General features: G+C 39.6%; 1 protein-coding gene across 21 annotated transcripts in view; it reads left to right on the top strand.

Moving 5' to 3' along the window:
• The window catches only part of PDE4D (phosphodiesterase 4D), a 1,602,952-nt gene that overhangs the window by 1,364,849 nt on the left and 212,410 nt on the right, over nt 1–25,693 (top strand). For 20 of the 21 annotated variants that reach the window (XM_070774938.1, XM_070774943.1, XM_070774935.1 and 17 more), the window contains 2 exons: nt 1,219–1,410; nt 24,861–24,897. In XM_070774938.1, the coding sequence (XP_070631039.1) occupies nt 1,219–1,410; nt 24,861–24,897 (229 nt within the window). Of the gene's footprint in view, nt 1–1,218; nt 1,411–23,668; nt 24,743–24,860; nt 24,898–25,693 lie in introns of those variants that run through there. The other variant, XM_070774950.1, reaches the window with a different exon arrangement.

Consider the following 25,693-nt stretch of genomic DNA (forward strand, 5'->3'; position numbering starts at 1 on the left):
CTGTGGCAAGTTTATCTCGGTTATAAAGTGTGCGATATCAAGAATGGCTTCCGTAGTTCTTTTCTCCCCAAACTCTAAACTCTATATTGCTGAGCATCGTGCCTTTCATTCATTTGATCACTAGTTCAAACCACTTTTCTGAAGTGCCATGTGAGTGCTTAGAACACCTAGAATCTTCATTCTCAGCTCACAGTCTAGGAATGGAGATCACGTGGTAATTATTTCCAGCTCCTTATAAACCCCACCAGTAGAGAGTAGGAACGAGTCCTGGGGGTGCAGAGGAAGGGCATCTCATGAAGCTCTGGGGTATCAAGTCAGTATTTCAAGTGGAGGCTAAGTCATCAAGGATGAATAATGTTTAGGCAGGAGAGTGTAGTGCCGAGTAACTGGGGAGAAGAAGGTTAGGTGGTGAGAGCCTGCGACAGGGAGGCGGTGGTTGAGTATGAAGGCAACGTGAACTGCTCAGTGGAAGAGTATTGCATGTCAAGGCTGGGAAAAGGGCTCATTGTCCTTGAGGACAGATGCCCATGACTCTGTCAGTTTAGCCAAGGAATGTGACCTTTATTCTGAGGACAACATTGAGCTACTGAAAGATTTTTAGCTGATGAATTACGTAGTCAGGTTTACATTTTGAGGAGAGTCATACCGGGTGAAAAATGGATTCGAGAGACTACTTTTAAAACTCTTATAATAATATAAATGAGAATTGATGGAATCTTGAACTTAATATATTGGCAGTGGGGATGGAGGGAAGTGGCTACAACAGAAATTAGTGATTCGATAGATGTAGGTAGGAGTGGAGAAGCTACTCCAGAGAAGCTCAGCTTTGGGGAAGCAAGGATATTAGACATGTCATGAGCACTTGTTGAATTGAACCCAAATATTTAGTGAATTACTATATAAAAGGACTTCTAAGGAGAACCAGTCTTTGCAGAATTGTTCCTTTTTAACTGAAATTGAGTTCAGAGCGATCTATGTATCTTACATCTGGTCAGTTAGCAGAAATACTCAAAAGCTTGGGAGGAAAAGTGTATGAAGTCGGTATGTTATTTTTCTTTTGTATATTCTGGTATTATAATTTTTTTAACAAAAGGAATCAGTTGCTAGGTTTCCTACTTCCTAAAATGAAATCTCCCTTTATTAAAACATCAACGAAAAAAAAAAAAAATATCAACGTACAGTTCACGGCAATGTCATCCTTTTCTTCCTTGTTGACAGTTTCGATGTGGACAATGGCACATCTTCAGGGCGGAGTCCCTTGGATCCCATGACCAGCCCGGGATCTGGCCTGATTCTCCAAGCAAACTTTGTCCACAGTCAGCGTCGGGAGTCCTTCCTGTACCGCTCCGACAGCGATTATGACCTCTCACCAAAGTCCATGTCCCGGAACTCCTCCATTGCCAGTGACATGTAAGTATGAGGTTGAGCAAAGGGACAAAGAAACTCTTAGAGGAAACCAAGTAAATTTCTCTCTAGAGTTGATAGAACCAATGATGTTTGCTCAACTGCATCATTCTCTAATTTAAAAAGGATGATGGACAAAATTGTATAAACTGAAGATAAACAGTAGATTGAATTTGTATATGCTCTCACTCTTGGTAGGACATTTATTTTTCCTAGAGAATACATTGTCTGGGGAAAGTGAGAATTAAATTTTTAATGGAGGCATTTACACTGAAAACATTAGCTTATATTTGTGTAGGACCTGACTGAGATTTAGCTACCTAACCATGTGAATCTTTCTGAATATTTTGAAAAGCTTTAAACTCAGTTTGCAAGTCCCCATGATATTAGCATGTGTGTCTCTTTGAATGCATCTTCACTAATGTACAGATGTTAGCACTGGTTTGCTGGCTCATTTGAGAGATCTTTGTGGAGGGTTGCCTAAATTAAACCGTTTTTGGAATATTAATCACTGGAGGCAAGTAAAGAAAACATTGGACAGTCTTGAATATCGTTTAAGACATGGTACAGCTTGGAAAGTAATTAAAACAGATAAGCTGGTTTACAGATCACATACCATCATTAGCTCATTTTCTCAGCACATTCCATTCCTGTTTACTCTAATGTTCTTTAGTTTTCTAGTTTCTGGAGGCTTCTAAATAGGACCTGACTCTTACTTAGTACCTTTGCTGTCATTTAAGATCCCTCGGCCTCTGTGTAGAGTTAATGTCCAGTTTCCTCTTCTGCATATACATCCGTCCAATAACAACAGCATCTTCTCATGGCACCATCTCAAAAGCTCAGGATAGGTTGCAGTACATCTTAGAAGAATGTATGGGGTCCCTGAATGTCTAGTGTTATTCTTGGTATTCTAACAGGTCATTAGGTTATCCCAATAGGTCTACATGAGATTCTAGAAATGAAATGGCTCTTTGTTGCCGTTTATTAATAGTTATAAAATGATGATACTCTCTTCTCCCTAGGAATGAGCAACTAGAGTACAATCACTTTGATTCAGGTTCTGAATTACAAAATTCCCATTGTGTAACTGTCTTTGTTTGACAATTACAGGAGATAGAAGAAAACTTTAAGACAGGGTTCTTAATCTCAAATAACTAATAATGTTATGAAATGACAGGTTTTATGTCAAATAATTAGTGAAAAAACATTTTTAAGTCCTAATTGTTGTCCTTGCAGGCTACAGGTTAAAGTATGTCATTACCTACCTCTGTGCACCTGTCTCCTCCATCTTTCAAAAACTACCCAATTTACTTTCCTTTTTTAATCTGCTTTTTTGGCAGTGAAACTTCTTCCATAATTATATCTCTCCACATTCTTCCAAACCCACTCCAAGATCCACATCTACTTGCTGTATATCCTTATATGTTGTGTTACCTTAATATTCTGAAATGTATCTTTAGTTCATATTGACCTCTGAAAATCATCCCAATTCAAATAATATGTGTCAGTCACCCATAAAGTAGAAGTCATGGTGCCAGATATCAGAGGAAATACAAGGTGCATTTAATCTAGCTCCCATCACTGTATCTTTAGTTCATATTGACCTCTGAAAATCATCCCAATTCAAATAATATGTGTCAGTCACCCATAAAGTAGAAGTCATGGTGCCAGATATCAGAGGAAATACAAGGTGCATTTAATCTAGCTCCCATCACTGTTGTGTGCTCTCTTCCCTCCTGCTCAGAGCCCTCTTCTTCACTGATTCTGCTTATCACCCCTTAACATATTATCTCCAACATATAGAGGCAGACCCTTTACTCTCTGGAAAATTCTTTTTATGTATATGTTCAGCTATCAGCTTTCATCAGATGACTTACTGCTCAGTATCTCTGGCCCTGAAACCTCAGTTGAGCCCCAGAACTATAACACCTCACTGCCTGCTAGAGATTTAGACTTCCTTGTTCAGCTGTTCCTTCACACTTCACAGTGCATGCGTGCTTAGTCGTGTCCTGCTCTTTTCAATGCCATAGACTGTAGCCCACCAGGCTTCTCTGTCCATGAGATTCTCCAGGTAAGAATACTGCAGAGGGTTGCCATTTCCTCCTCCAGAGGATCTTCCCAACCCAGGGGTCAAACCAGCATCTCCTATATTGGCAGGCAGATTCTTTTACCACTGAGCCATCTGGGAGGCCCCAATTAGTCCATATTCATCATTAATTCATTGTATTGATGGTGTCCACTCTTCTTCATTACAAAACAACCTCCTTTTCCCATTGGTCCCATTTCTGTTATCTTTGTCTTGTTTTCTTAGGTTTGAAATTTAAGATGGTCATTTATTCACACATAATAAAAATGCTTACTGAGCAACTAGGTGTATCATTGCTTCCAGTCTGCATGGGGTAGGAGGAGAGGCAGGGCAGGAGGGCTGACAGTTGAGAGTTTCATCATAAAATGTGAGAAGCACCATCCTTGAGACATTTACAAAACTACAAGAGAAAAGGAGAGGAGAAGGAGAGTTTGCCAGCCAGGGAGAGCCAGGCCAAGAGGGCAACATTTGGATAATGTGGGGCGAGGATAATCATGGCTCAGTTAAAGAGTGACAGTTTGATTGGTGTGGGTAGGAAAACGTGGCAAGAGAGAAAGACTGGAATCAATCACAGAGGTGTTTAGCTGGGGTCACGTGATCCCATTCTTGTTTTTATTGCTTCTGATTGCTCTATTGTTGAGTGATTGAGTAAAGTGAAGTGATTACAGGGAAAGAGTTCATGCTGAAATTCATAGAAGCAAAACAGGCTTAATGCGATGGAGGCCCAGGTCAAGGGAGTTGGGGTGGGATGACAGTTTAATCCAGAGGCAAGGGGTGTGTGTGTGTGTGCGCGCGCGCAAGGGAGTTGGGGTGGGATGACAGTTTAATCCAGAGGCAAGGGTGTGTGTGTGTGTGTGTGTGTGTGTGTGTGTGTGTGTGTGTGTGTGTGTGTGTGTGTGTGTGTGTGTAGACAACCAGTGGGCAAGGCTGTGTGTGTGTGTGTGTGTGTGTGTGTGTGCGCAAGGGAGTTGGGGTGGGATGACAGTTTAATCCAGAGGCAAGAGGCTGTGTGTGTGTGTGTGTGTGTGTGTGTGTGTGTATGTGTGTATGTGTGTGTGTGTGTAGGGAGACAACCAGTGGGCAAGGAGAACCAAAGAGAATGCTGAAGTTTTGACCCCAAACTTGTAAATGAACAATGATGTTGACATAGGGACAGGGTAGAAAGTAGACAGCATAAGGAATTTGACTTTTACACAATGGGGCTGGAGCTGTAGGAGGAACAAGACAACAGTTAAAGAAAAAGGACAGAGAAACAACACTGCAGAGGATCAGGAGAAAATCGAAGAACCAGTTACTGTTTGCAGTGACTAAGTTTGGGAGGACCACTGGAAGAAGCATCTTAGTGGGATAGTAGAATTGGAAGAATAGAATTAGTGGAGGACTGAACTGAAAGTGGAGACATCAGCAAGTGCAAGCATCTCTTTAAAAGGTTAGTAAGTAAAAGGGAAAAGAGAATTAAAGTTGCTTGAGAGAAAATTGAGTTCAAGGGAATTTATTCTTTTAATTCAGAACAGGTAAGCTGAGGGACAAAAGGGTTAAATATGGAGTTGTAGCTGCTACCGAAAGTATGATCATGAGCTCAAGTGAAGGAACTAACCTTGGAAAAGTAATACAGACAAGTACTGCATTCTTTACAATGATGAAAAAAAGTGAAAAGAGGAAATATAAATTTGGAGCTGGATGGGTGAAATATTTAGAGAATTGATGGTTTATGATATCTACTTTTTCATGCAAGTAGGAAGTATAAAAAAGAGTATATGTCTATAACTGAGTCACTTTGCTATATAGCAGAGATTGGTACAACATTATAAATCAACTGTACTTCAGTAAAAAAAAAAAAAAAAGAAAGTATAGCCATTGATAACTAAAGGAAAGAGGATGGGGCAGCTTAAGAATAGGGGGGAGACTTTAAAAGAGCCACACTGCAATTATAAAGAGAAGAGGAAATTTCCTGGCAGTCAGTGGTTTGGATTCAGCACTTTAACTGCCAGGGCCCAGGTTTATCCCTAGTTGAAGGACTAAGATACCACTAGCTTTGTGGTATGGCCCCCAAACCTAAAAAATATAGAAAGAGAATAGGATAAGAATACTAGAAAGAAAATTGCTGGAAAACCCCATAGATAATAATATGTAATATTGGATGGATGAAGAACCAGGTTGAAAGTCATATCTTCCAGCTTTAGCAAAGGTGAAACAATTGGGGTTTAGATGGAAGCCAGGGACAAGCCCATGGTGTGTTCAGTTCAGTTCAGTCACTCTGTTGTGTCCGACTCTTTGCGACCCCGTGAATTGCACACGCCAGGCCTCCCTGTCCATCACCAACTCCCGGAGTTCACTCAGACTCACGTGCATCAAGTCAGTGATGCCATCCAGCCATCTCATCCTTTGTCATCCCCTTCTCCTGCCCCCAATCCCTCCCAGCATCAGGGTCTTTTCCAATGAGTCAGCTCTTCGCATGAGGTGGCCACAGTATTGGAGTTTCAGCTTCAGCATCAGTCCATCCAATGAACACCCAGGACTGATCTCCTTTAGGATGGACTGGTTGGATCTCCTTGCAGTCCAAGGGACTCTCAAGAGTCTTCTCCAACACCACAATTAAAAAACATCAATTCTTCGGCGCTCAGCCTTCTTCACAGTCCAACTCTCACATCCATACATGACCACTGGAAAAACCATAGCCTTGACTAGACAGACCTTTGTTGGCAAAGTAATGTATCTGCTTTTGAATATGATGTCTAGGTTGGTCATAACTTTCCTTCCAAGGAGCAAGCGTCTTTTAATTTCATGGCTGCAATCACCATCTGCAGTGATTTTGGAGCCCAAAAGAATAAAGTCTGACACTGTTTCCACTGTTTCCCCATCTATTTCCCATGAAGTGATGGGACCAGATGCCATGATCTTTGTTTTCTGAATGTTGAGTTTTAAGCCAACTTTTTCACTCTCCTCTTTCACTTTCATCAAGAGGCTCTTTAGTTCCTCTTCATTTTCTGCCATAATGGTGGTGTCATCTGCATATCTGAGGTTATTGATATTTCACCGGGCAATCTTGATTCCAGCTTGTGCTTCATCCAGCCCAGCGTTTCTCATGATGTACTCTGCATATAAGTTAAATAAGCAGGGTGACAATATACAGCCTTGACGTACTCCTTTTCCTATTTGGAACCATAAGACATAGGTAAATTCTTAATGATTATCATGAGTACACTAAAGAAATAAATACATAAAAAGTAAACTTGAACTATCATAAAGCGTAAACAAGTATTTTATAAAAGTAGGAAATACTACTTACAAAATAAGTGGTATAACAGAAGGTTACCCATGTGCTGTCATGAAGAAACATGGAGAAAATTACAGAATACATGGATAAGTGCATAAAAGATATGTAGTTTTTCCCTCTTAAATTCTTCAAAATGCATTTAAAACTACTTTAATTTCTGGATAATGTTTACTTCTGCTGTTGCTCTTGATCTAATGCTGTAGTGTTATTTGCATTCGCCAATAGTCAGATATGAGCCACTGAGGAAAGTAACAGGAATATTATCACTGACAAGAAAAACAGAATTTAATCATAAAACTAAGAGTTTATTGAATACAAACTGTCAGTCAAACCATATCAGTTCAAAGCAGTTTTCAGTCCTAATCTCCCAGTATGTCCTGCCCTTTCCCCACCCCCATACGGGGTCTACAGGTCTATTCTCTACGTTTGTGCCTCTATTCCTGCCCTGGAAATAGGTTCATCTGTACCATTTTTCTAGATTCCACACATACGTGTTAATATATGACATTTGTTTTTCTCTGACTTACTTCACTCTGTATGACAAACACTTCATCTGTGTCTCTACAGACATGACCCAGTTTTGTTCCTTTTTATGGCTAATATTCCATTGTGTATATATACTACATCTTCTTCTTTATCTGTTCACCTGTTATTGGACATTTAGATTGTTTCCATGTCCTATCTAGTATAAATAGAGCTGCAATGAATACTGGAGTACATGTGTCAAATAGATAGCTGGTAGGAACCTGCTATAAAGCACAGGAAACCCAGCTCTGTGCTCTGTGATGGGTGCAATGAGAGGCGAGGTCCAAGAGGGAGGAGATGTATATATAAAGGTAGCTAATCCACTTCATTGTAGAGCAGAAGCTAATACAACATTGCAAAGCAATTATGCCCCAATAATAATGCAAAAAAGAACATTTTTCAGTTCATCTGTATAATGGACCTCTAGTCCCCCATCTTCTGTTGAATAAACAGTAATACAGAGAATCTAGGTAATCTAATTAGCCCTTTACTTGTACTTACATACTGATACATATGGGGGAGGTGTGGAGGGGCAGTGAGGAGGAGGTGAGTGGACCCGATGTACCATAAAAAGCTAGGGCACACTTGGTGGTCTAGCTAATTAGTCCCTGTCACCATATAGAAATACACGATCTCACTGAACAGCCTTTGCAGTGTCCCATGTGGTCATTCTCCCAGCCAGGAGTCACTATCCCCCAACCCCATGTCAAATTTCTGTCCTTTCCTTCAGTTCAGTTCAGTTCACTCGCTCAGTTGAGTCTGACTCTTTGCGATCCCATGGACTGCAGCATACCAGGGCTCCCTGTCCATCACCAACTCCCAGAGCCTACTCAAATTCATGTCCATCGCGTTGGTGATGCCATCCAACCGCCTTATGCTCTGTCATCCCCTTCTCCTCCCATCTTCAATCTTCCAGCATCAGAGTCTTTTTCAGTGAGTCGGTTCTTCATATCAGGTGGCCACAGTATTGGAGTTCGGGTTCAGCATCCTTACCAGTTAGCAGTTAGCAAGTCCCTCACCATCTCTTGAGCCTTTGTGAGTTTTCGGTTGTAGCTGCTCTTGGTCTTTTCCTGTGACTATTGAGTAGAGGTGATGTAGCCTCTAGTACTGAATTTGAAAAAGGAAGAATGATTGCTTACATATCTATTCATTTTTATTACAGGCAGGTTACATTATTCTTCATTGGTCTTACTGAGCTATCTCTGAAAATAAAAAGAAATGTTGCATTACAAAGATTCTAGTCCTCACTGGATCTGTATGAAAAGTTTGTAGCTCCACATAACTAGATTTTTAGATCTTGTTAACGCTAATGAGCATCTTTGTCTTTTCTAACCTTGATCTGCCATTTGAAAGTGCTCTGCGCACATGTGTGCTAAGTTGCTTCAGTTGTGTCCAGCTGTTTGCTACCCTGTGAACCGTAGCCTGCCAGGCTCCTCTGTCCGTGGGATTCTCTAGGCATGAATACTGGAGTGGGTTTCCATGCCCTCCTCCAGGGGATCTTCCTGACCCAGGGATCGAACCCACATCTCTTATGTTTCCTGCATTGGCGGGAGGTCCTTTACCATTAGCACCACCTGGGAAGCCCCTTAGAAGTCCTCTACCATTAGGTAAATATAGAAAGGAGCTGTGTTCAGGTAACTCCTTGCCCATTTCCTGAGTTTTCCCAACTGAGGAAGTGTTCTTACCTCTTAGTCGATGGTATAAGAGTAATTACTCTAGGGCCAGAGTGGCTTAGGTATCCTGAGCCACCACAGGGAGCTCACATGGGTGTGACAGATACTTGAAATTTTCAAGGGAAACACAGAAACATCTGTCAGTCACCTACAGAATGAACAGCTTGAAATCGTTTCCATTTTCAACTTTGGATCATTAATTTTTGTTCAGTGACATCATATCTTTGCAAAACTGGGTTGTTGATAATTGTGATAAGAAGCAAGCATCGCAGAAAATCAGTGTGAAGCAGGAAGCGAGGGAGGCAGTGTGAAGCTTCTTCCCAAGTGAGAAGTTCTAGTCTTCCAACGGGTGCTCAGTTGTTGAGACAGAACCATGTTAAATACTTTGAACTGAACTCTTAATAATTTCCACTGTTACTTATTTCTTTTGGCCGGTGGGGTGCTGTAGAAAATTGGTGGTGGTGGTAGTTTGGTGGTTTTAGTCACTAAGCCCTGTCCAACTCTTGTGACCCTATGGACTGTAGCCTGCCAGGCTCCTCTGTCCATGGGATTTCCAAGGCAAAAATGCTACAGGGGGTTGCCATTTCCTTCTTCAGGGAATCTTCCTGACCAAGGGATCAAACCCGCGTCTTCTATATTTCAGGCAGTTTCCTGCATTGCAGGCAGATTCTTTACTACTGAGCCACCAAGGATATAAATTACTGAAATATTAAGAGTGTCATGAATTGAGAAAGTTTAAGAACCTCTTATTTAAGTTATTTATTCATATTCTTAGGATTGGAGTTAAATCAAATCTCTGTGTGAAAAGATATTTTGTTAAGAGAAAGGAGAAAATTCAGTAGATTCACAGTCGTGAACTTCTGGATGAGCTCTAGAATTGATAATTTATCCTATTCTTTACCTCAGGTAGACAAAATAGTTTTTTGTTTTTTTTTTTTGTTTTTTTTGCCAAGAGTGATATTATTTTGGTAGTGAGCCAGATAACCTGGGATTCCTCTACCAGTCCTTGGAGGTTGGCAAGTTACTATCATTATTATTGTTATTAGGGTATTGATACAGACCCTAAACTCACACAGCCTTTAAATCTCAAGAAGTCTATTGACAGAATATTCTAACGACATTGGCTGCTAGAATACTGTTTTGCTACCTTCTTTCTTATTTTTTTTTTTTTTAAATTCCACTTCTTTCTCCAGTCCCTGGGGTTGTTTTATTTCTAGCTCAAAACACAAGAGATCTATAAATGGCTAAAAATACTTATAAATTAGTTAAATATGCTTTTTCGATTTTTAAATTAAGGAATTAAAAATAGCAGCTGAATACACATTTTATATTCCTAATCTCTTACTAAAAAAAAAATCATAAAAGGAAGTTCTAATATTCTGACGTTTTGAATAATCATGTTTGTTAATGCCACAGGGTAAAAACAGTCCATTTTAATGTGTTACTATAACATTTGTTTGAGTTATCCTTGCACTATGCTCCAATCTTTGAAAATAGAAAATTAATTATGTGTTCTAATAATATTGCTTGCTTATCACTGCCAAAGTGATATATCCTGAGGTCTTAGGAAACATGTAGAGATAAATATTAGTTATGAAAAGTTCTTAAGTCAGAGGGGAAAAAAATGGAGATTGACCAAACTTACTAGTAACCCCTTATTTTCATGCTAAGGCTACTAAAATTCTATTATGTCCTTAGGAGAGTTTGCCCTAATATTTAGCATACAATATTTTGAATTTCCTCCATACTCAGATGCTTCTCAGTGTTTCAACTCTAATTTTAATTGTGGGAAAAAAAAAAAAAGGCACCCGAGCTTTCCTCAACTCCCGTAACCTTAGAGAAAAAGGCAGTGTGAAGATAAACTATTGAAACTTGTAAATGATTGACTATGCAGTTAGCTTTGACCTCAGACTTAATATTGATACTTTACAAAAGGTAATATCTACTTTTTAAAAAATGTGGAGAGAATGGTAGCTTAATAAGAAAAGTGATCACTGTACAATTTTATGAGCTCAAATTCCTGCTAGGGAGCAAACTCAAATCAACCTTGGTCAAGGAAGAGCTGGCTTATTTTTCAGTGAATACAAAGAACATAACCTCTAAGAGCAAAGTGTGAATTAAATTAATGACTCAACTAAAATTAGGAAAATTTGAAAACCGTCTTCAATGAAAAAGTGACAGTAACCTACACAGTGCTCTCAGTACAATATGGTCCTAAATGAATGAACCAAGTTGAAAATTATGAAGTCTTCTTATTTCTTGTGAGGGACAAATGGCCATTACACAAGAGTATCGAGTTCTATCAGTTATAGATACTGGGCCCAGGGCCTCCCGCTTGCTTTTTTATCCCAACACTCTTTGCTCTATATACTCAGTCAGTCAGTTCAGTCTCTCAGTTGTGTCCGACTCTTTGTGACCCCACGGATTGCAGCATGCCAGGCCTCCCTGTCCGTCACCAATTCCCAGAGTTTACTCAAACTCATGTCCATAGAGTGATGGCATCCAACCATCTCATTCTCTGTTGTCCCTTTCTCCTCTCCACCTTCAATCTTTCCCAGCATCAGGGTCTTTTCAAATGAGTCAGCTCTTCGCATCAGGTGGCCAAAATATTGGAGTTTCAGCTTCAACATCAGTCCTTCCAATGAACATTCAGGACTGATTTCCTTTAGGATGGACTGGTTGGATCTCCTTGCAGTCAAAGGGACTCTCAAGAATCTTCTCTAACACCACAGTTCAAAAGCATCAATTCTTCTGCACTCAGCTTTCTTTATAGTCCAACTCTCACATCCGTATATGACCACTGGAAAAACCATAGCCTTGACTAGACTGACCTTTGTTGGCAAAGTAATGTCTCTGCTTTTGAATATGCTGTCTAGGTTGGTCATAACTTTCCTTCCAAGGAGTAAGCGTCTTTTACTTTCATGGCTGCAGTCACCATCTGCAGTGATTTTGGAGCCTAGAAAATAAAGCCAGCCGCTATTTCCACTGTTTCTCCATCTATTTACCATGAAGTGATGGGACCAGATGCCATGATCTTTGTTTTCTGAATTTTGAGCATTAAGCTAACTTTTTCACTCTCCTCTTTCAATTTCATCAAGAGGCTCTTCAGTTCTTCTTCACTTTCTGCCATAAGGGTGGTGTCATCTGCATATCTGAGGTTATTGATATTTCTCCTAGCCATCTTGATTCAAGCTAAAGAAAACTAAAATCAAAACCACTCTCTAGCATTATAAAATTACAATTTCCTGAACTTTAAATCTTGACAGTGAGTTGTGGGAATGAAGTGGATAGATCGGGGAAAGAATAAATTTGATTTCTAACGGAGGTAACCAATCTGTGTCTTTTACCACATTCTAAATAAAGGTATTATTAACAATTGGCTGCATTTTTGAATGAGAGTTTCATGCTTTTACTCATTCAGCAAATACTGACCGTACCTATTCCATATCTGGGTATTGCTTGAAGATACCATAGATCCATGACAACAAGTCAAAGAATTTTGTTTGGATCATACATTCTTGTCATGAAAAAAAAATCTAGATTCTTACCCAGACAGAAAAGCAGACTTACCCAGTCATTATTGAGATTCCTGTATAAATTCCTCTTTCCATTTACACATCATTTCTTTTAAATATTGATTGTGTTTGTCAGTCTTAGATCCTTAGTGAGTTGATCTCAATGTCATCTGTACAGTTTTATGCACCATATAAGGAAATATAATCACACTATTGGAACATTTATATGATGTGCTTCATGAGATAAAATACACTAGGGATTAAGTCATGCTCACTAAATCCCTGTAAGATGAAAATTTTAAAATATGCTATTACAAATAGGAAATAAAGAGCCTTCAACCAGATCTGTGTTTTTTCTTCAGAAAAAAAAAATCAGGACTATTGAACACTGGGTTTTGTTATCAGATTCATAGCACTTTGTGGCATGCTTGAGGTATAGATTCACTGAAGAAATACCCCGATTTATTCCATCTGCCTGTTGAGATTTCTCTCAGACTTTTGTGTCAGCTTTCCATTCATTGTCTTAAGACTTCAGGGTTTTCTTAATCTTAGATAAATAAAACTTACTTGTCATTGACATGGCTCAGTGGTAAAAAAAAAATCTACCCGCTGACAAATCAATGCAGGAAACACAGGAAACAGGGGTTTGATCTCTGGGTCAGGAAGATTCCCTGGCAGAGAAAAAGGCAACCCATTCCATATTCTTGCCTGGAAAATCCCATGAACAGAGGAGCCTGGCAGACTACAGTCCATGGGGTTGCAAAGAGTCGGACATGGAAGAGTGACTAAGCACACATGCTCTGGATAGTCAACCTCTAGACGTATGTGGGACCTTAACTCCTACAAACTGTCCATGCAAGTAGAGAAGTTAAAAGCAGAACAAAAAGGCCATCTGCTGGCATATCTGCCAATGTTGGAGTCTGCACCGTGACAAGAGATCATTTAAGCAGTTCAGTGCCTGACATCGCGTGCCAAAAAATGTTATCAATGGTCCCAAGGCCAAGTCCTCTGGGCTCCCAGTTTTCTTTCCAGGGAGAACAGGGCTGCATACAGATCTCATGTTTCTGTGTCTCAACATTGATTTTTCCTTTGGGACTTAGAGAATTTCAGACTGAATTTGTTCTGTGCATCAGGGCCATTTTGTTTGGCTGCTTATTTTTTTTGCTCCTTTGTTTCATTTTTGGTTTTTGCCAGAAAAATCAGAAAACAAGCATTATGGTTTATGTGTTATCTAAAGGTCTCTGTGGTGATTTTTTTTGGTAAAACCTTCATTCAGTCATTATTATTTTCAATTATGAGTTTATTTTTACAGAAACTAAAAAAAAAAGAAGGCAGTTGGGAAAAGAACTTTTTGCAACTAATCAGAGTTAATTCTGCATGTTAACAACATACTTTTGTTTTATGTCTTTTTATGTTCATATTTATCTTCAGTATATTGAGTCCCCATTCATTTTTTCCCACCTACTATAGAGAGTAGGTAAAATTTCCTACATGTTTCACTGTTTTTTGTTTGTTTGCCTTACATTTGTTTGAAGGTAGCTCATCAGGTGGTACTAGTGGTAAAGTACCCGCCTCCCAACCCAGGAGACATAAGAGACATGAGTTTGATCACTGGGTCAGGAAGATGCCCTGGAGGAGGACATGGCAACCCACTCCAGTATTCTTGCCTAGAGAATCCTGTAGACAGAGGAGCCTGGAGGACTACAATCCATGGGGGTCATAAAGAGTCAGACATGACTGAGCAACTTAGTACACAGGCAGCCCATCTGTAGTATTTCTCTAGGAAAGGAACCTGATGTTTCCCAGACAGACAGCTTGCCTATAACCCGGCTCTCCAGACACAGGAGCACTCTAAGAGTGGTGAAAGTATGCCATAAAGGTTCACAAACAAACCTCAGAGTTATCAGTTTAAGTTCAGGATTTTTACAAGGTTTACCACGTTTCACCCTTTGTGATTTTACTGTCAGTAGACTCTTTGGGAAGTGATGTATATGTCCGTCTAGTTAAGGCTATGGTTTTTCCAGTGGTCATGTATGGGATGTGAGAGTTGAACTATAAAGAAAGCTGAGCGCCAAAGAATTGATGCTTTTGAACTGTGGTTTTGAAAAAGACTCTTGAGAGTCCCTTGAACTGCAAGGAGATCCAACCAGTCCATCCTAAAGGAAATCAGTCCTGAATATTCATTGGAAGGACTGATGTTGAAGCTGAAACTCCAATACTTTGGCTACCTGATGCGAAGAGCTGACTCATTTGAAAAGACCCTGATGCTGGGAAAGATTGAAGGCAAGAGGAGAGGGGGACAACAGAGGATGAGATGGTTGATGGCATCACTGACTCAACAGACATGAGTTTGAGTAAACTCCAGGAGTTGGTGATGGATAGGGAAGCCTGGCGTGCTGCAGTCCATGCGGTCGCAAAGAGTCAGACACGACTCAAAGACTGAACTGAACTGTATATAAGAATTTATTCTTACACTTGCCTGGCATCTGTATGGAGAAGGCAATGGCAACCCACTCCAGTCCTCTTGCCTGGAAAATCCAATGGACGGAGCCTGGTAGGTTGCAGTCCGTGGGGTCACAAAGAGTCGTACACGACTGAGCGACTTCACTTTCACTTTTCACTTTCATGCATTGGAGAAGGAAATGGCAGCCCACTCCAGTGTTCTTGCATGGAGAATCCCAGGGATGGGGGAGCCTAGTGGGCTGCCGTCTATGGGGTCGCACAGAGTCGGACACGACTGAAGTAACTTAGCAGCAGCAGCATCTGTATAATTTTTATAGTTGCCATAGCCTTCTCCCGTGAAGTTCAATACTTGATCCTCAAAACAATCATGTAAGGAAATGAGAAAGTATTATTAGCTCACTTTTAGAAATCACAAAATTCTGCTCAAAAGTGTGTCTTTTCAGCATGCACACACACACATGCACACACACACACATGCACAACGTGAGTTGGAATCCAGGTATCTTGACCTTGAACATAGTGATATCGACCAACAGCTGTGGCTGAACCACTCATTTGGCATTTGCTGGCAGGTACAGTAGTCTCTAGGTGAGAACAGAAAAATTAAAGCAGTTGAACTAAAATCTTTATTTCCTTTTCCGGGGTGGAAAATCTTGATGGGCACTTGGGCAGATCTTTCCACTTAGGCTCTTTGCCAAATAATCAAAATTTTCTGTTATGTTAATATATCAGTGCTTTTTTGCCCTTAAGCTTAGAGTAGACTTTTTTTTTGGTTATATAAAACATTGTCTTCCTTGGAAAATTTGTAACTGAAGTTTTGTAAAAATTGCTCAAGAGCTGCACCAGTTGAGATGAGAAGTCACTAGCCACAGGTGACAGATTTCTCTTAATTTAAATTAATTAAAATTCAATAAAAGTGGCCTTCAGTTCCTCAGTTGCCCTAGCCACATTTTGAGCCGTAAGTAGCCACTGTGGCTGGTAGATACTTAGACAGCACAGAAAGAGAACATTTCCACCGCTGCAAACACCTGTTGGGCCGTGCTGTTCTAGAATCTAGAATATGGACTTCTATGGGGCTTCAGAAGAGTCTGAATCTATTTGTGCATGCAGAAAGCAGCATGGTGCAGTAAAAGTGAAATAGTATTTAAAGCCTGGGTTTAAATCCAGCTCCACTGCTCATTTTCATGCCTTGGGAGTTCGTGACTCAATAAAACTTCAGAAGCCATGTGGGGACTGACACCGGGTTACTAAGCGCTTACTTTGTCAGATAAATGACTTTATTTATTTAACAAGGAAATTCCCATCGATATACACAATCATTTTATTTTCCAAAGGCGTTTCACTTGACTTATTTTATAAAGAGAGTGGCACATATTCTCATAATAAATGAGTCTTCCAAAGGAGTACAGTTAGCTTCTTTTTTTTTTTTAATGTGTCTTTTTTAAAAAAACTCACTCCTTGGTTCATGTTTATTCTCTTCTTCACAAAGGCCAGTGAACATTCATTCTGTTGGGCAAGAACCAGGTCACAGCCTGGCATTTTTGGAAACCACTAAATTCTGCCACTTGCCAAGGGCATGACTGCCAATGAGTTACTCAAGTTCTCTGAACCCAGTTCTTTACCTTAGGATGGGACTATGAGCATCCATTTAATGCAGAGGCATCAGAATTAAATTCCATGGGTCGGTAGAGCAGGATCGGTACACAGTAGTTGCACAGAAAGCATCCTACTCTCATGTCTCTCCTTAATGGCAACCCACTCCAGTACTCTTGCCTGGAAAATCCCAGTGGACGGAGAAGCCTGGTAGGCTATAGTCCATGGGGTCCCAAAGAGTCAGACACGACTGAGCGACTTCACTTTCACTTTCTTTTAATCTACAGAATTGTTTTACCTCGTGCAGATTTTTAAAAAATTGTTGTTCTTGCCACCCATAAATCTTTTCCCTGGGAACCCATTTTGGAGAAAAACCGAGCAGGCAGGGCCACTGACGTTAACAGTCCTGTCAAGTGAGATAAACTAGGAAAGAAGAACCTGTTCCTACAACGGAATGAGGACACTTCAGAAAGCTTGCTGTGTCCTCAACCCTTTCCTGTCCTCCTTCCCCCTCCATGGAGGTCAGGCATCACCATTACATGACAATGATTTGTGCCTTCACGTGCCTGGAAGGATCCCTTTCTCGTATTGGCTTTTATTACACAAACTAAATAGGCTTAGAGAATGTCTCTATGTTCGCAAATCGCTTTTAACTTCTTACATCTAGAAAACCTTTTGCTGTATAATTTTGACAGTGGATCATCTTTCATGCTGTCATCTAACACATTTGAGGCCATTTATTGGCATCATGTGTATTCTCTAATGAAGCCTTAAATTTTGTCTTATGACAAAGAAAGAAGAGATTACCCTTCAGACTTAGAATGTTTGCTTATGTTGCATTAGCTCCAGTTTCATTTACTTTCTTATCAGTGCATGTGGTATGAGCATACATGGGCCAAAAAACGAAGGGTTTTGTTCTAAGAATGTTTTTGGTCAAATATCAGGCCAGACCTTCATTCTTAAAATGTGAGGAAGCAGTGAGCAAATGATTTAAATTTTAGAAGACTAAATAGCTTTCAATGTCTGACTTTGATATATAACTTTCCTTTCTAAAGTTATATGATATAACTTATTTATTTTTTTAAAAGATTTTCCTTTGGACAGCATTTCCAGTTTCACAGCAAAATTAAGAGGAAAGCACAGAGATTGCTCATATACTTTCTGTCCGCTACCAGAGTGGTACATACATCTGTTACAATTAATGACCTTGCATTGACATTATATGCTTTTAATCTTAGGAAATATACCTTAAAATGAAATTTTGCAGAGCAGATGGTGTTTGAAGGGTTTTTACATTGCGTGGTACAGAGAAAATAAGAGAGTAAATTCTCCTTATACTGATAAGGATGCACCTTTTCCTCCACAATACTTTTATCCTCCCTTATTTGAAATACAGAGGCAGAAAATCAAAATACTTTCCCTAGGATTGCACTCAATCCTAGGGAAATGTGTATACATTATGTATACACAGTGTATACATAAATAGATTTATATGGGGGTATTTACCTATGCATGCATATGCACATAAATGCCATCTCCTGAGACATTTGTTTTGTATGACATGCATGTAATTTAGCTGCACTCTGAATATGAACGTATGATATTGAACTCTCAGCCAGAATTATCACCTCAGTAGGAAGCCAAAAATTATTTGATTTCATCTTATTATTTTAGTTTAGGGAAGAAGGACATGAAAATCAGTAGATGGGTAGAGACTGTTTTGTGAGTCCTTTTAGTGATTTGTTTTGTTCTGCATTTTTACATTAACTCTTCCATTTGTTGTCTTTATGGTATATATCAGCTTCATGAAGTGAAAAATGTGCTAGAGATTAGGGATTGTTTGGAATGTGCTTTTGGCATTGATAAATGCCACTACTGATGCCAAATTGCACAGTGTTTAAGCACAGACCCATCAAGAGTCATACTGCCTGTGTTTGAATGCTGGCTCCATCATGCCATGGGCATTTGATTTTTTTGTCCTTCTTAGGCCTCCCGTTCCTAATCCACACACACAAAAAAAACATACCTAATACAGGATAATCAGTGTAATGTTCTTTTGCATAGTGCCTGGTGCATAGTAATAGTTTGATAAATATTAATTACTGTTATTATTTTATAGGGGATTCCCAGGTGGCTCAGTGGTAAAGAATCTTCCTGCCAATGCAGGAGATGCAGGAGATGCCCGTTCGATCCCTGGGTCAGGAAGATCCCCTGGAGAAGGAAATGGCAACCCACTCCAGTACTCTTGCCTCGGAAATCCTGTGGACAGAGGAGCCAGGCGGGCTACAATCCCATGGGGTTGTGGAGTCAGACACAACTGAGGGACTGAGCACACACATTCTTTTATAATAATTATAATTGTTTGAAATTATTACTACTATTATTTATCAGCTTTTTGGATATTTGTACTCTGATTTTTCAAAGTAATTGTACTGAAAGCCCATTTAAGAAATAAAAAATAATAGGAACATATTAAAAGGGCCCCCAGTGCTGAAGTCAACAAACATTGAGTGATTTTGCTGAGCATCAGTGGAAAGGAGGTTAGTTTAAGTTACTATTCAAGTCTATTAGGAAATTACAATTCTAGGCCAAAAGAAAGGGTTAAAAGTACATAAGCTGTTTCCTCATAAAGTTAAGAACGTGGATGTTCTCACACACCTGTTTTCATAGAATAGGTATTAGCTCATTTGTCTGTTAAAATTGAGGAAAGGGCTATAAGTCCGTTTCTCCATTTGGAGTTTTTCCTTTTTGGTTCTAGTCTGGATTTTAAATGCAAAGTTGATTTTCAAGTGAGGGTTAACATTTCAGCTTGATGACTGATAACTATGGTCAGGATTATAGAAAAACCACCGAAACTGTGCATACAGACATGCACAAATGGCTTGGAATTTGATACTGAAGAAATTCAGACTGAATCATGCTGCTGCACAGAGTACTGAATTGCTTTAATTTTGATCTTGTAGTAACTTACGTTACTTTTAGTCCTCACTCAAACGTTCCTGGACATTCCTGCCAAAATTCAAGTCTCGGTAGTTGTGATTTTGACCACGCTTTTGTGTTAAATGGGTCACCTTAATTCCAAGTGGCCAGTAGCAACAAAGAAGGTTACTTTCAGGTGTGGCTGATCTCGGCTTCATGTTATAGGAACTTCAGTCCCTGGGGTCCCATAGTGGAAGTACTAGTCTTTTTTTTTCTTCTTACTAACAGTGAAACTAGTGCTAAACTAAAAGGCCAAGCAAAGCAGAGAAACCATATTTTCAGGTGAATCTGATAGACAGTGAAGAAGAGATTTTCTTTGTTTTTATTGTTTCAGTAGTATTGTATCTACTAGGAATTTATGGAATTCATAATGCCTCCTTCATAAGTAACTTTAAAAGATTTGTTATATTCTTAAATGAGGCGTTCATATTTTCTCAGAGAGCAACATTATTTTTTTGGAAAAGCAAATCATTAAAAAATGATACCTATGGGAAAATATGATTTGGTTTCACAAAATGTCTTAGTTGCCAAGTTTCCAGAATATTTTTATTGTCTGAAACCATAGTTTCATGATTTTAATTAAAAAAGGGAAGCAACACACTGTGCTGTACACCTAAAACTGATCTAACATAAATCAGCGATACTTCTGTTTTTTAAAAAGGGTAGCCACGTGACATATTCAGCATCGCCTTTAATTAGTACACAATGAACGCTATTTCTCAACTAGCGTTTTAATATTTGGCTTTGTCTTATGAACATTTTATCAAAATAAGCATTTTTTTTTAACTAGGTTGTTTTTAAAGGAATGAACAAACTAAAATACATTTGAGTAATTTATACAATTATTCAGTTCAGTTCAGTCGCTCAGTCATGTCTGACTCTTTGGGACCCCGTGAATCACAGCACGCCAGGCCTCCCTGTCCATCACTAACTCTCGGAGTTCACTCAGACTCATGTCCATCGAGTCGGTGATGCCATCCAGCCATCTCATCCTCTGTTGTCCCCTTCTCCTCCTGCCCTCAATCCCTCCCAGCATCAGTCTTTTCCAATGAGTCAACTCTTCGCATGAGGTGGCCAAAGTATTGGAGTTTCAGCTTTAGCATCAGTCCTTCCAGTGAACACCCAGGACTGATTTCCTTTAGGATGGACTGGTTGGATCTCCTTGCAGTCCAAGGGACTCTCAAGAGTCTTCTCCAAAACCACAGTTCAAAAGCATCAATTCTTTGGCGCTCAGCATTATTAGAATCTGTTTTATTTTAAAATAGAATTAGCAGTTACATTTCAATTCATTTAGATATACATCTGCTTGAAAAGTTTAGAGATTACTAAACATAGGCTACACTCATCAGAAATTATTTAAAAGTATGCCTGCGTGCTCAGTTGTGTCCAACTCATTGTGACCCCATGGATTGTAGCCCACCAGGCTCCTCTGTCCATGGGATTTTCCAGGCAAGTATGCTGGAATGGGTTGCCATTTCCTTTTCCAGGGGATCTCCTGCATCTCCCGTATTGGGAGTCAGATTCTTTACCACTGAGCCACCTGGAAAGCCCATTTAAAAAGTATGTGTGCTTAGTCACTCAGTTGTGCCTGACTCCTTGTGACCTTCTTAGACCGTAGTCCGCCAGGGTACCCTGTCCATGGGATTTTTCAGGCAAGAATACTGAAGTGGATTGTCATTTCCTCCTCCAGGGATCTTCCTGACTCAGGGCTCGAACCCATGTCTCCTAGCCATCGGGGAAGCCCCATTTAAAAGCATAAAGGCATTTCGCATGGTTCAAAACAATTGGACGCAATCATGTCAGTTTTGATCAACCTCCCATTCCTGGCTATTGGAGGCACGTAGAATTACCTTGAAAAAAACTGAATTCATTGACTGCCGCCTAGGAGGGACAGTGATCCTGTCAGGCAGCATGCAGTTTTGAGAGCTCAAATATTAGGGCACCCTTCTTGAGTCATGGTTAAGTAGAGGGTTAGAGAAAGCAAACGAAAGAACAACCAAAACCTGATGATGATCTGAATTATAATCATTAGAAGGAGCTCTGGCCAAATGGTTCAACTTCTGCCTCTGGAATTGGGAGTTGGGTGGGCACACAAAGGGGAATATCATCCATTCTTTCTGACAGCTAGATGGTGCCGAGAAGCTTTTGAATAAAACACTTTGCTAAATGAAAAAAAAAGTATAAAGGCATGTAAAATTTTTCATGATTCAACAGGTTTAGTGTTACAAACAAGATATAAAGTGGAATTAGAATGGGATTCTAAGTATGTAAGAAATCATATGTCTGTAAAAATCCTGTGTAACATACATGTGCTCACATATCCAGAAGGAAAGTGTTATCAACAGTTATCTTTGGGTGACTCAAGGTTTTTCTGTATTTTCCAAAGTTTCTATAGTCGATATGAGTCTTATATTTGGTATATGCATATAATAGCTTTTTAAAAGATCAGGTATATTGTATTATGTGTTTGTTTGTTTTCTGTGTCTGTACTTCTGTGAACATGGGAATAAAGAGTGGTGAATAGAAAGTTCTCCTGTGGCTAGTTCTTGGGTGTTGCCAAACAGGGCTCCCAGAAGTATCTTTATGCACTGTTTAATTTGGGGCTCCCAGAAACATTTTAATGTACACATTAAAAATAAGAACATACTTGTTCTCTAATTCGTTTCTAAAAGAGGGGGATCAAGGGTGACAATGCATAGGTGATAGTTTCAAGTCTAAATGGAGAAAGACTCTAGGGTTTCAAAATACCGTTGTCTGCACGTTTATCAATTCCCTAATCCTATTGACAAACTCCAGAGGAGAACGACTTTCTGATTTTATAGCCAGAGACAGGGAAGCGTGGAAGATCAAAAAGTTTACACAATATTCAGAAAGTAAGCCTCAGCCCGTGGCCCCTCTTCAAAGCACTAGCTCATCCAGCCACGTGTCATCCTGAAATTTGCAATGCATGATACTCAGAAGCAGCAGGTACTTTGTGGCCACTAATCCTTTGTAGCTTTGTCGGATTAGAAGTCTTCACTCAATAAAGTATAAACTTTCTTCTAATTAACTGCATCTCCTTTTCCTTCTGGGTTGGTTATAATAAAGTGTGGAAAGGTCATTGGCACGTGCGTTTCACACACAATCTTGAACTAGTTTACAAAGCTCTATTTTCAGGTGCTGCTGTCAGCTGAACTTGATTTGTTAAGAAGGCAAGAAGCTTTTCCTCATTTAAGTACTTGAATAGTTGATGGATCCCAGTGAAGTCTCTGTGAGGGTTTGCTTTTTGATTTCTCTCTTTCGGTTTCTTGTCAATTTGGCTGGCTTCTTATTATAGAAAGAATGAGGGGAGAAAATAAAATGCTGTAGTAAATACTGCAAAAGTAGCAGAAGGATGGCCAAAGTCATAGGGAGTAGTTCTTGACTGTGGTCGTTTCTCCCTGGAAAAACAGAATATTCAATAGTGCCCTGTGGAGCCTCACATTCCCCTGCCTCCAGTAGCGCTGGCTCAGAACTCAGCAGGCTTTGTCTTTGAGGAAGGGGAGAGGCTGCCCCAGCCCCAGGGACCAGGCGGGTGACTGGTTCAGCTCATGTTAACCAGAGCAAGTGACCGACACTTAGACAAAGACATTTTAAAAAATTATACATTCATTATATATTCAGAGATAATTTAAACCTTACATAATTTTGAAAAGGAAAGATTAGCTATTTATTAAGGACATTTGCCACTGAAATGCTAGAAATCTACTCTGACTAAAATGAGACAGTCTTGAGATATTTGGCAAAAACAATTTCTGGTCAAGTTAAGTCAAAAGAGTGAAATACCTCCATCACTAAAACTATAACTTCTTTTATGCTTTGACAGAGAAAGGGAAGCAAGATTGATAAATTACCCTAAATATTGTATATTCTAAATAAATTATTTTCAGTGCTTGGGAGTAAAATATAACCGAAGATAGAATTAAGTGTTTTTATATATCCTCACATGCTTTTCAGTTTAGAGTAATTAAAATCCAGTGTAATTCATGTGAAAAATGAAAAGACATTTCCGGGGATTAATATTTGAATGATGCTGTGCCTTTGTCAAGGTGGCTAAGTTCTTAGGAAATAAACTTGGTAATCAGGCAATTATATTGAATAAAGTGGAAGCAAAGATTGTATCTTTGAAAAGTATCTAGATTTTGTATGAGTTAAATTTTGGCTGTCTCCATAATCTCTCCAAAGCGCAGATGCCCCTCAAAAACATAATTGTGAAATGAAGAGGGTGCAAAATAACACATATTTCCTTAAAAGCGTGTACTATCCCTTTATTTTTCCCACACTTTGAATTTGAAGATCTCTGTGTAACTCGATGATGACCAAAACAACTGGTCTAATTATTGTTAACGATCCGTTTACTAACGTCATCCATATGCCGCTAGTGCTGAAGCATATTTCCTGAGTGTTGTTTTAGGTCACTCAAGCCCTTTCCAGAATTGTTCATGAGTGAGCGAACTGTTCAGCTGCAGTGTTCTCAGGGTCATGTCCTGAAGCTTTCTGTGTAGAATAATTCCATTCCCTTTTGATTAAAGGGCTCCAGCTACCTACATCAAGATATACCCCGTGGAGATTTTGGAAATCCTTCTCACAAACTGTTCATGCTAAGAAATACCACGAAAGAACTCTGGGCCTGGGTTTCTCACTTTCTTCCAAGTAGACTGTTGGCGCAACTTTCCTTGCCTCTCCTTGTCCCTCCAAGAGACGTCATGCTGACAGCTTGCCCTTGCATCCTGGCACTGTGTCACTCAGGTTGCTATAGCAACAGTACACACAGAGTAACATTCCCCAGTAACCACGGCGGCTGGGACCTGAGTCAGTTGAAAAGTTCCACTGGGTTTTTATTAGCATCTGATGCAGCCCCGTGTCATCTACAGTTCCAAGCCCATCCAAGGCTCACACACAGTGATGCTCAGGACCTTCCAGTGTTAGATGGTCCAGGGACCTCTCACCGGAGTCACTGCCATTGCTAGCTCCTTCCTAGGTGCCCCTCAATAATACCTATAATAAGCAGCCAAGAGTAAACTCAGGTCCTGTTGCTGGAACTCCGTTTCTACTGTTGTATATCCTGTGTGCTTAATAACTGTCAGTGACCTTGGTTGATAATCAAGAAGCCCCTCTTTTTACCTAGGGAACTGGTCAGTGGTTAACATCCCAGAAGACACATCTTCACCCTTGTGACTGAGAAGAACATGTGTTAAAGAATAAGGATGTAATTGCTGTAATTCTCCTTGGGGATTTATGAATATGAAACGTATTATTTAATATGGCTTGAAAGTGGTCCTAGAGTGACCAGTGTCATCTAACATGGGATTTGGTTTCTTTTTCAGACATGGAGATGACCTGATTGTGACTCCCTTTGCACAGGTAAGCACAGCTTGCTGCTGAACAGGTTTCTCAGTCCTCAGAAAGTTTTAATGGCAGGGATTAGTTCTGGTTCTTCATTCTAAATCTAACACAAGTACAGATACAAAGTCTGTGGTTCACTCAAGTAATCTGAAAGCAATGCTAGAGAATATAACTTTGTCCATATTGGTCTGTTTCTTATAAATCCATAGACCCAGAGAGTATCTTTGCTTCAAATTACAAATTGCCCAAGTGACATACTTAAGTGGGACCACATTTCCTTAATTGACATAAGCACTAGAAGAGGAAAGCTATATCATGGGTTAAATTACATTTAGTATAATTAGGTACATGATTAGTGCTTGAAATTCAATATTCCAATTCAACCTGATGCTTTATTTACTCTTCTTTTAAACATGGCATTTGTCCAGAGATTTAACTGAATGGCATATTTATGTTTATGAGTTCCTTTTAGGCATACAAATCATGAAAACACTTTAACCACATGATCCCAGAAATACTAGAAGGTGAAAAAAATCTAAAGAATTTTGGAATATAAAGTAGTTGATAACCTGATATTCTTAGTATAGACCAGTGCTTCTCAACTCTAGTTACACAGTAGAATCTCCTGGAAAGATTTTATCCCATGCTGCACCTCTGATCAATTGAATCCAAAAATCTGGACCCAGGCAGTATACTTTTTAAAACCCCAGTATTTTCTCAGGGAAAGTTGAGAGCTACTGGTATGGGCAGACTAGGGATCAGATCAGATCAGATCAGGTCAGTCGCTCAGTCGTGTCCGACTCTTTGCAACCCC

This window comes from Bos indicus, chromosome 20, assembly GCF_029378745.1.
Source record: "Bos indicus isolate NIAB-ARS_2022 breed Sahiwal x Tharparkar chromosome 20, NIAB-ARS_B.indTharparkar_mat_pri_1.0, whole genome shotgun sequence".
NCBI lineage: Eukaryota > Metazoa > Chordata > Mammalia > Artiodactyla > Bovidae > Bos > Bos indicus.